Source organism: Nycticebus coucang, chromosome X (genome assembly GCF_027406575.1).
Source record: "Nycticebus coucang isolate mNycCou1 chromosome X, mNycCou1.pri, whole genome shotgun sequence".
Taxonomy (NCBI): domain Eukaryota; kingdom Metazoa; phylum Chordata; class Mammalia; order Primates; family Lorisidae; genus Nycticebus; species Nycticebus coucang.
In genome coordinates this window covers 18,437,202-18,450,254 of record NC_069804.1, presented here as the reverse complement: position 1 = coordinate 18,450,254, position 13,053 = coordinate 18,437,202, and the positions used below count along the sequence as shown (strand labels likewise).

Genomic DNA, 13,053 nt, shown 5'->3' with positions numbered 1-13,053 from the left:
CTGTGACTCATCTACCCCTATAGATACCCCTTAAGATGAAGGTAGGTTGTAGGTTCAACCCAGTTCAAGGGCAGGACTGGCAAATAAGTTTGAATCAGTGACATGCCAGAGTTGAGGCCTAGAAAAGCAGCATCACAGGAGTTTGGGAGCTCTCTGTAATGAATGAGCCATGGTGAAGACCTAAGTGAAATGAAGCAGCCTTGCAGGAAGCAGTTAAGTATAGGTGGCAGAGAGTTTGGCACAAGATATGAATTAAATTGGTTCTTTTAACACTGGAGAGAGTGCTTTGAACTCAAGTCAAGGAAGTAATAGCTTGGTGACCTGGAGTCCGTCACTGGATTCTGATTTAGATGTGATCATGAGCTATCCCAGTATGCTGGAGTTGAGGGGGATATAAAGATTGCATGGTTGAGGGTCAGGTCATGTGATCTTTATAAACAGCCTCCTCTGGGTCCCTGCCCTGTGCTCTCTATAGGGGCTTACTTTCCTTGGTATGTTGGCAGTGTGCTTGATAGGACTTTATGCCACCAAATGAGTAACCTATTTTAGAGGCTTTTAAGAAATATTGACTAGCCTGGCAGAGAGAAAGTAGTGAATACATCATTCTTCTGATACCAGGCAGGCCTTTATGGAAGACCAATAGAGAGCTTTGGTTCTAAAGAAATCTGATTATTCAGTTTCAGGTCCTAAATCCTTTGAATTAGTCTTTTCTCTAAGAATACTATATCACCCTCTCCTTTGCCAATTGTGCAATGTTTGGTGAGAAGCTACTTTTTACAGAGAGGTTTTTTTTTTTTTGAAGATGTGAATTTACATCTAACTGAAAGTTTTATGGCTTCAACGAGCAGTAGGCCTTCAGATGTTGTTTTTAAGTCACTTTGGTCAGAACTTTGGTGACTTCTGTGGTTGTGTCAGTTTTCAGACGTTTGTTGTTTTACTTGTTTCATGTCCAGATTTGTGTCTGCAGAGTTTGCTTTTCACATAATATCTAGCAAATAAAAGCTCTTAAAGATTTATAGTAGAACTTCATCTTAAGGGGTATCTGTGGGGGTAAGGTGAGTCACAGAATTCAGGGGAGGGGTGCCAAGATCACATTGTCATTCCTGATTCACCTTTGGTTGTAGGGGAAGCCATAGAGTAGTGATGGTGGTCTTTGGGTTGGAATACCACACCTCCTAACTTCCTGCCTTGGAGAAGCAAGTTAAAGTGAGCCTTCTGGTCCTCCTTGGGGTTGCATTACTCAGCCTGCTGACAGGCTGTTAGCACCTGGGAGTTGGCATGAGAGCACTGCATTTGTTTTTAAGACCCAGAGGTTTGTGATTTTTTACAAAAGGAGTGGGGTGGGGAGTATTTGTGTAGTTACCGAAGATGAGATTAGACAAGATATTGATTCTGAACTTCTGCCCTTTTCCCTCACTTCAACTCTGCTCTTCCTTAGTGTAAGGAATAGGCAGAGAAAAATAGAACAGAGAGAACTAGGCCACTGGCTTTTGAAAAATATTGATCAGGGAGCACATCAGATATAGTGCGGAGACCTGCCCCTGCGTGTGATATCATGCTGTGTGGGGCCTTAATGTGCCCTGTGATCACACCTGCATGGACTTCCTTTTTTCAGAGAAAAGATTAGAAAAGTAAAAGAATCCCTGTAGGCAATATCCAAAAATAATTTAAACATCTCTAGATGTGTTTCTTTGAAGTCGTTGATCCCTTTGGTTTTCTAGGCCATGTGGTGGCGTGAAGGAATGGTGTGAGGCAGTCAGCCATGAGCAACAAACTTCTAGGCAATGTCTGTCTCACTTCCTATCTCCCGTCCACCTATCTCCCATCCACCTCTCCTTGGCGTGGGCCTCCATTGCTGTCTGTCTGTCTGTTTGTTTCTAACATACCCCCTCCCCCTCCTCTGCTGCAACCCCACCCCCACATACATGTTCTTTCTCCCCAAATTGCTCATCTCTGTGGTGTGGATATGCTGTGGGCCATTGTATCTGTACTTGAACCAGCTGTAAGCCAAGGCCTCTCAGACAGGCCTCATTGGGTGAGTGAGATGTGTAACCGTGAGTGTCTGGTCAAATGAAGTGTGGCCCTGGCTTTTATCTTGATTTGCCTGCGTTGTTTTTGTGTAAGCAGCCAGGGATCCTGTTAATGGATCCCCTGGGACAGAACGAAGAAGACAGAAGTGGATTTGTTAGACTCTGTAGGGCTTTTGAAATGGTACCAAGAGTAGGCTGAAATCTAATTGGCCTTTGCTTATCGGGCCTGAGTTCCAGCATATTGAAAGGGTGATGATTAGTACAAATAAGGCCAAGATACTTTATCTTTTCCTTTGCACATTTGGAAAAATTCCTTCTGCCTTACTAGCATTAGAAGCAGACCAGTCTTTTTTCTCTACCACATCACATCAGCTTCCATTAAAGATCAACAGCAGCAAATACAAAGCCCCATCCATGGAAAACCGTTTAAGGCAACACTGTGTTCCAGTGCTTCAGGGGTGGGGTTTTTGCCTTCTGCACCAACGGATCGGTTTCTCATATCCATGCCTTTCTGACTCAGCAGCTTTTAAAAGACCGAGAAGCATTGCTCTGCTTTCTACTGCCTCTAAGAGATCAGGGCTGCCATGCCTCTAGCCATGTCCCAGAGAGCATATTTGAGACAAGTCAGCTTAATTTGCCTGCATGCCTAGGAAGCCTCTCTTTAAAATCTTCACTTGAGAGAAGAGCTGCATCTAAATATTTTGCTTTTCCCATCCAGGTGAGCGACGGAGGCGCCGATGCCAGGTAGCATTCAGCTACCTGCCCCAGAATGATGACGAACTTGAGCTGAAAGTTGGTGACATCATAGAGGTGGTAGGAGAGGTAAGCGAGCCAACCAGGCAATGCAGTGGCCTTGTGTGGGCTGTCAGAACCACCACTTGCCCACCCATAAGGAGCCCTTGCTATAGGCTCACAGGCTGTTTGGCCTGTGACAAAGAAATCATCTAGAAATGAACATTAGAAATCATCTAGTTGAGTCTCCTGAGGCAATGGGTTCCCACAGAGGAATATCTCCAAGCCAGTGAGGTTCAAATGTGAGTCATTTCAAGTGTTGTCTAACATAGCATACTAAGTACCTCTGAAATTCTAACCCAGTGTCACCAATTTTCTCTTCTACCTTAATTGATAATAGACTCTGGGTATCCAGAGTGATCCTATCCATCTCTAGAGTATTGATTTGTTGTTCATCATGGGGGACACTGTGGATTCAGAGGGAAGAAAAAGAAGTAACATTTATTAGAAGACCTGGCATGTGGTAGGTATGAGAAGCTTTTTTTCATGTTAGCCTGTTTACTCATCCCACCCACTTTATTGTGCTCCCAAGACCATGGAAGAGGCAATGCTGAGGGTCAAGTCAGGTCTGTCTGGCTGGAGATCCTCTCTCTTTCTACTACACCACATCCCCATTTTCCTGTGGGTCCTGGCTATTCAACACCAGCTCTGCTGGGGGGAAATGGCCTCTAGAAATGGGAAATGGCCTCTTCCTTGGGTCTGGGTGGTCCTGGGCTTCAGGCTTAGAACCCGATCATTTATTCTGATTGAACATTTGTTCTGTATTTAGAAATGCAATTTTCCATTTGCTTTTTGTTTCCTGAATGCCCATTGACTTTAAAGAACTACAGAATTTATAGAAAGGAAAGTAAAAAAATAAAAGAAAAAAAGAAAGGGAAGCTAGAAGTACAGGAGGACTTTATGTGAACTATCATGTGGGTGGAAGTGTCAAGGCTGAAGCTAGAAGCCAAATTTCCTGACTCTTGTACAAATCTAAGGTATGCATGTGTCAGAGTTTTATTTAATTCATTAAAGAGGGGATTTGTAAGATGGTAAGGATGGCTCAAGGAGAATTGTGAAAGAGCAAAGTATTTATAACAACTGAAAAAAAATACTTGATTAAGATTGTTAAGTTAGATGCAAAACTATGTGATACCCTACAGGGCAGTAAAACTGAGATCAAGATTTATTTTCTTTGCTACTTGACAAGAATCATTTGTAGTGCTCTCAGTTTTCTACCAGTTAACATCCACTCTAACAGAGTTGCAAGCTTGCCTTATAAATAGTAAATAGTGTGTAAGACAAAGGTACATGTCACTAGAAAAGCAGTTAATGGGGTTCCCAGTGTGTTGCTGAGAGAACATGCTGGAACTCCTTTTGCTTACTTCTAAATTTGAGATAATTTGTATTAATGTCATTACTCCTTTTTTTTTTCTTACCCCTGGTGTCAATCAGGGCACATGAGAGACATTTATTGGAAATTGAATGGGTGAAAAATAAATGAACGGCAGAGTAAAACTTTTTATTCAAATAATAGAACAAATTTCTTAAGACTATAACCATGGAAGAGATTCCAGATGAAAAAAATAAACAGTTGTGACTAATAAAAAAATAGTTAATATTTGAGTATGATTTGTAGCTAGTCCAGCTAAAGAAAGAACAACAAATAGGAAAAAATGCAATAAATTATGACAATAGGTTATGTAACATATGAAAATATCTTAGGAAGCTACTATAACAATGATAAATGATGGATAAATTTGCCATAAACACAAATCCCACAGGGAGAAAAAGTCTTAACCATGAGAAAATGTTCCTAACCTAAAACACTGCTATTAATTAAAGAAGTACAAATTAAGGCAAAATGGATTTTTACTTATGAAAATTCTAAGCAGTAAGACTATCAGCAAAGCTTAGAATAACTGAATCTGTATATCTGTGTGATCCTTATATGAAGCTATTTAAGAAGGTATACCATGAGCTATAAAAATCTGAATGACACTTTTTAACTCAGCGATCTCATTCCTAAAGATTTATCCACAGGAAATGGTTAATAAATAAAATGTGAAATGTGTTAATTGCAGCAGTATTTGTGATAATGAAAAATAATCAAGGAAGGAAATTAAGTTGTACTATCCAGCTGGAAGATTGTAAGCCATTAAAATGTAAACAGAGAGGCCTTTAAATATGTATTTATTATGGTACTTTGCATTGTAATTATCTGTTATATTCCACTAAGCTGAGAGCTTTTCAATGGTGGGGACCTGGTTTTTATCTATCTTTCTATTTGTGATACCTGAAGTAGTACCTGAAACCTAATATGCACTTCAATAAATGCTTGCTGAATAAGTAAATGAATGAACAGAAGTATGAAAACAGTTTTTTGCAAAGTAAATGAATAGATCAGAACACAAAATTGCATATACTAGGCTGGGCGTGGTGGCTCACGCCTGTAAAACTAACTCTGGGAGGCTGAGGTGGGTGGATTGGTTGAGCTCAGGAGTTTGAGACCAATCTGAGCAAGAGCAATACCCCATCTCTATTAAAAATAGAAAAACTAGCCCAGCATCGTGGCAGGTGCTGATAGTCCCAGCTACTTGGGAGGCTGAAGCAAGAGGATTGCTTGAGACCAAGAGTTTGAGGTTGCTATGAGCTATGATGATGCCACGGCACTCCACCCAGGGTGACAGAGTAAGACTCTGTCTCAAAAAAAAAAAAAAATTGCATATAGTAGGATACAACCATGGGAAATATATCTATATGAATATGAATGAAGACTAAAAGGAAACAAGAATTGAAAACGGTCTGTCATGAAAGATGATTTTTCCTTTAATGTTGCAAGAATGCATTAAGAAGAAACACAAATCAAGACAAGGAAAATGATTGATACGTTTTTTAAGAAATATTGCCCACTTTTGCCTGCCTGTTGGCTGCAGGGAAAATGAGTGTGGATTGCTAAAGGAGAGGAGTGATTGTAGAGCTATGTAGATGCCAGTAAGCCTTCACCACCTGTAATACCAATCTCTTTTCCATTCACTGGCATTTAAATGCTGGACTTCATTCTGGGCACACTTCAAGTAGGAAAAAAAAATAACCATGTAGTCTCTAATACTTACATACAATGTAAAGGCTGGCCTTTTAATCCAAATTTTAAAAATTATATCATCAAAAATTCCCTATTTTTCCAATTTACTTGTAATATTGCAGATATTGAGACATTGTCACTGTATTTTAGGTATTTGTCCTTTTCTCTCACAATGCATGTTTATACAGATGCTAATGAGTATGTCTTCTCTAATTCCATTGAAGATTAAAAACAATAAATAAAAACCTAGGGTGGCACCTGCAGCTCAAAGGAATAGGGCGCTGGCCCCATATACCCGAGGTGGTGGGTTCAAACCCAGCCCCGGCCAAAAACTGCAAAAAAAAAAAATAAATAAATAAAATAATAATAATAAATAATAAAAACCTAAAATAAGCAAAACCTTTTAAATCACAGGGATAGATCAAGGTAAAAGCACAATAATAGTTTTGTAATACTGTAAAAATCAATTAATCTATAAAAATATTTATATACATAATTTATTGATTAATAGATTGATTCTACAGTATTGCAAAGCTGTACACACACACACACACACACACACACACGCGTGCGCGCGCACACATTTTTTTGCCCTGACAGACAACTCTTAGGATTTTGAATGTATAAGCCAGTATTTTGGGGTTTTAAAATTATTTCTTTTTTTTATTAAATCATAGCTGTCCTACTATGAAACTAATTTGGGGCTCTCACATGAAAGCTATAACCCAGTTACAACTTAACAATAGGGGGAAGTAGGAAGGGGGGGTGGGTAGAGGGAGGTGGATCGGTGGGATCACACCTGTGGTGCATCTTACAGGGGTATTTGCGAAACTTGGTAAATGTAGAATGTAAAGGTTTTGGCACAGTAACTGAGATAACGCTGGAAAGGCTATGTTAACCACTGTGATAAAAATGTGTCAAATGGTCTATGAAGCGAGTGTATGATGCCCCATGATCATATCAATGTATACAGTTATGATTTAATAAAAAAAATAATAATAAAAAAATAAATCATAGCTGTGTATATCGATGCAATCATGGGGTACAATGTGCTTTTTTATTATTTCAAATTGATATGAGGGTACAAATTTTTAGGTTACATTGTTCTCATTTCGAAGGTAAAGTTCAAATAGTAAGCTGAGCCCTTCACCCAGGGGGCATGCTGAGCACCCTCGCATTGTGCATATTAGGCGAGATCTTGCCAAATCCCCTCTCTCCTCCCTTCAATCACCCTCCCTAGACCAGTTTTTTGAAACAGTTGAATCAAGTAGAAAATCTTTAGAAACTGATATACATCTACCTTAATATCAAATTTTAACTTCAGATGTTGAAATACATAATATATTTGTTTGCCATTTATCAATACAACCTTATTTATAGGGCCAAGGCCTTGTCCCTACATATGGGTTTGCTGGCTTGAGGTCTACTCTTTTTTGCAGCCATAGTGCATCCTCTGTGATTACCTTTGGTTTCTTTAAAGTAGACCAATGACAACTTAAGTGAAGCAATTGGAGCACATAATTGGTATAAAATTCTTTAGCCTCCCCACCTGTCATATCTTTTAGTTGTCTTGTCTATACCTAATTAAGAAAACCCTCAAATCAATGCCTTTATCCCTTTTCACCATTAACTTTCTCCTCATACCTATCCTTTTTTACACTCTTTAACCAAACATGTGCTACCAACAACAATCTTAAGCGGGTTTGGACAGAAGCAACCCCAACTCTCGGTAGGGTGAACAGACGCTTGCCTGGCAGGAGCAGATGACCGCCAGCCTGGTTTATGGAAGGAAGGGGGAGTGAGGGGCAGTTCAGACCTCATGGAGGTGGTGAAATGAAGGTTGCTGAAGAAAGCGCTTGCCCTCCTTCTGCCTCCTGACTGGAGAATGGTAGGTAGTTCTGCTGGGGACAGGGACCATCATTGGGAACCTAAAGGAACCTGGCTGCCAGTTCAAAAAGAAGATAAAAGGCTATGAATTCCTGGATTGGTATTTTTAAATAAATCATCATGAGTACATACTTGCGTTATTTTTGCCCAGCATGGAGAGGACAGATAATTGCAGGCCAAGTTGTAATTATAAGAAGAACAGAGATGGCACGGCACATGGACAAGGTTACCAGGAGAAACAGCATTTAAAGACCACTGGAAGTTTGAAACTGGTTTTTAGCCTCTTTTCTGTTTTTCCTAAATGACGCTGAAGCCACTTAGTTTGTCTGCGTATGTCATCTAGAGCCCAGGAAGGGAGCCCCTTTGCCTCTTGTGTTGGATGAGCTTGGTCTTAACCAGTCTCTCAACAGTGTCATGAGGGATATTCAAGGATTCTTGGTTTAATGTTTTCTTTGTGGTTAGTTTTTGAGGTATTTCTCAGTGGTCCCAGTCAGGCTGGCTGGAGACTGATGACATCAGTCTCTGTCCTACAGCCTAACCTGGCTTTGTGGTTTGCAAAGATGATAACTTGCACTTTCGAAAAACATCTGAATCTTCCTTCTTGTGCCCATAGAAGGAGATTTGGTTCACCCAGCTAGAGTTAAATAGGCCACTGAAATTCTTCAAAACTTTAACTCAGGCAACATTTGTGGGTATGGATGGGCAATTCATCTTCATTCCATTTTTGCCTATGAGAAATTAAGTTCATTTAAAAGCTGATTAGTTAATAGGTGATCAATTAAGAATACTTAAATTCTTACCTGTTAAGATACTGTGTTGCTTCAGAAGGGTTTATATCCCTTTTCAAAAAAAGATAATATTAATATAAAAATCTGTTCATTAAAATTTGCTAATCCAAAGAGCTCAAGCTATTCTACCAATATTTCTCCAAATAATTTTGGGGCAAACACCTCTGATCTCCTAAAGCATAGACATGGCAAAGCATTCATATTAAAGACAGGGAAGCCATGTTTAGAAGTAAAAGTGGTTAGATTTGAATCATTAGCATATAAAACAAGCCACAATTAAATATATACCGTAGAATACTATTCAGCCATTAAAACAGATGGAGACTCTACAACTTTTCTATTAACCTGGATGGAAGTAGAACACATTATTCTTAGTAAAGCATCACAAGAATGGAGAAGCAAGAATCCCATATACTCAATTCTGATATAAGGACAATTAATGACCTAGTACATGATTGGGGGGGAAGGGAGAGAGGCGAGAGGGAAAAAGGGAGGGGGTGGGGGAATCACAGTGTGTGACACACCTTTTGGGGGCAGGACACAATTATAAGAAGGACTTTACCTAACAAATACAATCAATGTAACTGGTTCTTTATACCCTCAATGAATCCCCAACAATAAAAAAAGAAGAAAAAACAGGCAATCATAAACATAGCATATTTTTAAGTACTTTTAATAGACTTGCATAGCTATGGGATTTTTAAAATATTTCGTTGCTTACACTCTGAGAAAAACCATGTTTACGGAGATTCAGAGACTTATTGAACAGAATGTATGCCTTGAAACATGCTTGGTCTAGTCAGGGAAGTTAAGATATACACAGGTAATCATATAACTAATAGCCAAAGATGTTGCCAGAGTGGCAGATGTTGGTATTGACAAGCTAGGGAGGAATTTACACACGGATCTGCTCATTTGAGGGCAAAGATGATGCTTCATGGAATAGGTGAAATTTCAAGGATACGTGAAAGGTGAGCAGTGTTGGGATTAATTCATCAGTGAGCACAGGTTATATTGTGTAAGGCACTGAGCTAGGCTGGAGGAAGGAGGACGGAGTGTTAGAGCTTTGCGCTGAAGTGGGGGAAGACTGTGAATGTTTGGGACAAGTGTGAATGCTACAAAGCAGGTGCAGGTGGATGTGATGAAACGGGCTTGAGATCAAAATTATGGTGCTGCCCACACTGAAAACCCTGTTTAAGGGTTCCTGACCTAGAGGTTTTCCAAGGTTAATATACCTCTATACATTATTTTCTCACTGAGAATAGTGACAGGACAAAACTTTAGGATCTTAATTCATTGGAAAGGTTATCTTGCTGGCTTGACTTACTCTTTGTTCATATTTTCAAACTGGAATGAGAGCAAGGCCTTAGCATAGACTCACTTAGGAATCTGGGGACCTGTAAAAGAACAGGTGACTGTTTTGAAGGACTGGATTATCAAGCACCGCTGAAAGCTGTCTCCAGGGAGACAGCTCTGTTGGTGGAGGTGTGGCTTATAACAGGCATTGGTCAAAACCAATCAACTTATACTCTTAAGATCTGTGCATTTATGTAAATTCTACCTTAATTTCAAAAATTTTTTAAACAATCCTAACATTTTCTAGTGTTTCAGAAACTTTCAAAATATCTTCCTCTACCTTTCATAGGTAAGAGGTAAGACCTGTGGGGCAGCACCTATGGCTCAGTGGGTAGGACACCGGCCCCATATACCAAGGGTGGTGGGTTTGAATCTGGCCCCAGCCAAACTGCAACAAAAAATATCCAAGATACTCAGTACTTCTATGAAACCAACTTCTATTTACTCACACTTTCTTATGAAAGATAGAACACAACTATAGCCCAGGATGAAGGAGAGAAATGGAGTGGGAAGGGAGGAGAGGGGGGAGGTTTGATAGAGGGAGGGTAAAAGGCGGGACCACACTTATGCAGCATATTGTAAGGGTACAAGTCAAATCTGTCAAGTGTAGAATATGAATGTCTTAACACAATAATCAAGTAAATGAGGCGAAATCTGTGTTGATTGGTTTGATGTAACCACATCAGATTGTATTAAAAAAATCAACACATTGTACCCCACATATGCATAAATGTATTCATGATCTGTGTGTATATGACTTAATAAAAAAAAATAGCTGGGCGTTGTGGCTGGTGCCTATAGTTCTAGCTACTTGGGAGCTGAGGCAAGAGAATTGCCTAAGCCCAAGAGTTGGAGGTTGCTGTGAGCTGTGATGCCATGGCAGAAGGTGACAAAGTAAGACTCTGTCTAAAAAAAAAAAAAGGATCTGTATTGAAAGTCCCATTTAATTATTTCCGAAAAAAAAATTGAGGAATATTTTAGCAGTTTCATGGTACGGGCCTTTCCTTAGATTTGATGTGTCAATTTTGTTTTATGGAAAGAATGGTAAAATACCTCTGGAAACAATGAAGTTGACTTCATCTGCCTGTGGGCTCCTCCCTTCTCCAGGCTTCCCTCAACAGTGAGTTTCAAAAGCTGCAGCAGTCCTTAAATGGATTTTTCTGTCCTACTCTCTCTACCCTCAGGTAGACTTCAGACCTGTTAAATCTGCTGTTCTTCTCAGTACAGTTGGCAGGTAAAACTTCAAGGATGATTAAAAAAAAAAAAAAAAAGAACCATCCTGAAGAGCTAGGTACCCACGGTCAGATTTCCTCTCTGGTGTCTTAGAAATGTATATAAAGTTTGCAAGATGGGGTGGGGATAGGAGTGTTGAAATTCACCCAATTATTTGCCCAGCCTTCGACAGGGCTAAGACCTAGAAACTATGTCTTTGGATTCTGAACCCACTTAGATGCTATTGATTGCAAAGACATGGAAATTGCAGGGCACTCAGGTATGAACTGGTGAAGAGGTTTTACTTTATCATTTTCAAACACCACAGGTGTAAGCCACCCTTCTCCCAGCTCTGGGTCAAAGGTGGGGTTTGCTCTTAGGGCACAGCCATGCTCCAGAGCTGGCTGAATTAGTCACAGAGGGACATAATTCATTCTCAGCCTAGAGACAAGGCCTGCAGGAGACTTTATGAGTGGGAAGGGGGAGAAGGTGGGAATCTGCACTCTTATTACCTTGTACTTGCCTTGGAGCAGAAATTATAAGCTCTTAATGGCATTTGTAATCCCTAGGTTATTACAAAGAGATGTATGTCTTTCTTTCTAAGTAGAGTGTGCATAGGCTCTGTACCTCTTTTTTGTTATAGAAGCTTCTTGAGGATGAGGTCTTTTATCTGCCTCATTTACTTATCTGCCCTGAGGTACTGGGCAGTGCAAGACAGGTGTTTATTAATTATTGGTGTAATTTGGGGGGGGCACACAGACTTAGGTTGGCAGTACCTGGTTAAGAACAGTGGCCAATATAGTTAGGGTCTCTTAGTCCCATCTGTTCTTCACAGAGAGGAAAATTCCTTTTGTGTGTGTTTGGGGGGTGGGGATCAGGGTTCTGTAGGCCCCTATGGAGGATTTCCCCCAATAATTGTCATTCATTCATTCATTCAGTGTAAAATGTGGTGCTTTACTCTTAGAATGAATGAGTGAACGAAATCACTCTGGGCTTCAGTGTTCTCATCTTTATACGGCAAGTTGGTATAGTGTGAGGATGAGTATCCTTCTTTCTCACATTTCCAGCCTCAATCTCAAGACCAAAGCAGCAGGCTATAGAAAATGCTCTGAGCAATTCTCACTGGTACTGGGCCAGACTCCCCCCCACCCCCTCACCAATGAAGGACTTCTGCTGACAGAGAAATGAGCATGGTGCCCATGGCGCCTGTGATAGGAAGTATGCCCCTCAGGTAATGTGCCGTGGGTTTTACTGTGTGCCCCTCCCCTCACTGCACAGCTAATAATAGACCTCTGCCATTTCCCCATAGACCACTTCTCTTAGATTGGGTTGTGACAGTGCTCTAGGTATCTGGGAGTGTAGTGAGGTGAAGATACCCATTTTCCCAGCAGGCAGCCTGCTGACCTGCATATCAGGGGCACTTGCCTCAGGGATCTCAGGCTAGAGCCACTTCTTAGGAGGAATAGAAATGTTTCTGACATTTTTAAATGGAATGGAATTGGCCCAGCTGCTCTGAGCCATCAGGGATTATGCCAGGGACTGCTCATTTGTGGTCTGCACTCTTGGTTTTCCCCTCCTGTTCTGGGATTCTTGGGAAAAAGGTCATTTTATGGTTTTTTATTCAGGACTAGCATGAAGGACCCCACACTCCAAATCCTGTGACTATTGATATTCGGGTTCATGGTGGATCTTTCTAACCATCTCAATCCTATAAAAAGCTCCTTGAAAGACTAATACATATCAGTGGAGTTGGCATAGAAACATGGAATGATTTCAACAGAAATGCTGTTAAGTGCCATGATTTAGTATTGAGTAGTCATTGGGATAGTTGTGTATGGATGCTGTTGTCTGGATTCTTTCTTGAAGATTTTGTGATCATGCAAATGTAATTGCCACTCTACAAGTCTGCATCCCATGAGTTCCC

The 13,053-nt window shown here is 40.4% G+C and overlaps 1 protein-coding gene across 7 annotated transcripts in view; it reads left to right on the top strand.

The window, feature by feature from the left end:
* The window catches only part of SH3KBP1 (SH3 domain containing kinase binding protein 1), a 380,231-nt gene that overhangs the window by 207,234 nt on the left and 159,944 nt on the right, over positions 1-13,053 (top strand). For all 7 annotated transcript variants that reach the window (XM_053578955.1, XM_053578961.1, XM_053578958.1 and 4 more), the window contains one exon: positions 2,749-2,852. In XM_053578955.1, coding sequence (XP_053434930.1) covers positions 2,749-2,852 — 104 coding nt within the window. The remainder of the gene's footprint in view (positions 1-2,748; positions 2,853-13,053) is intronic.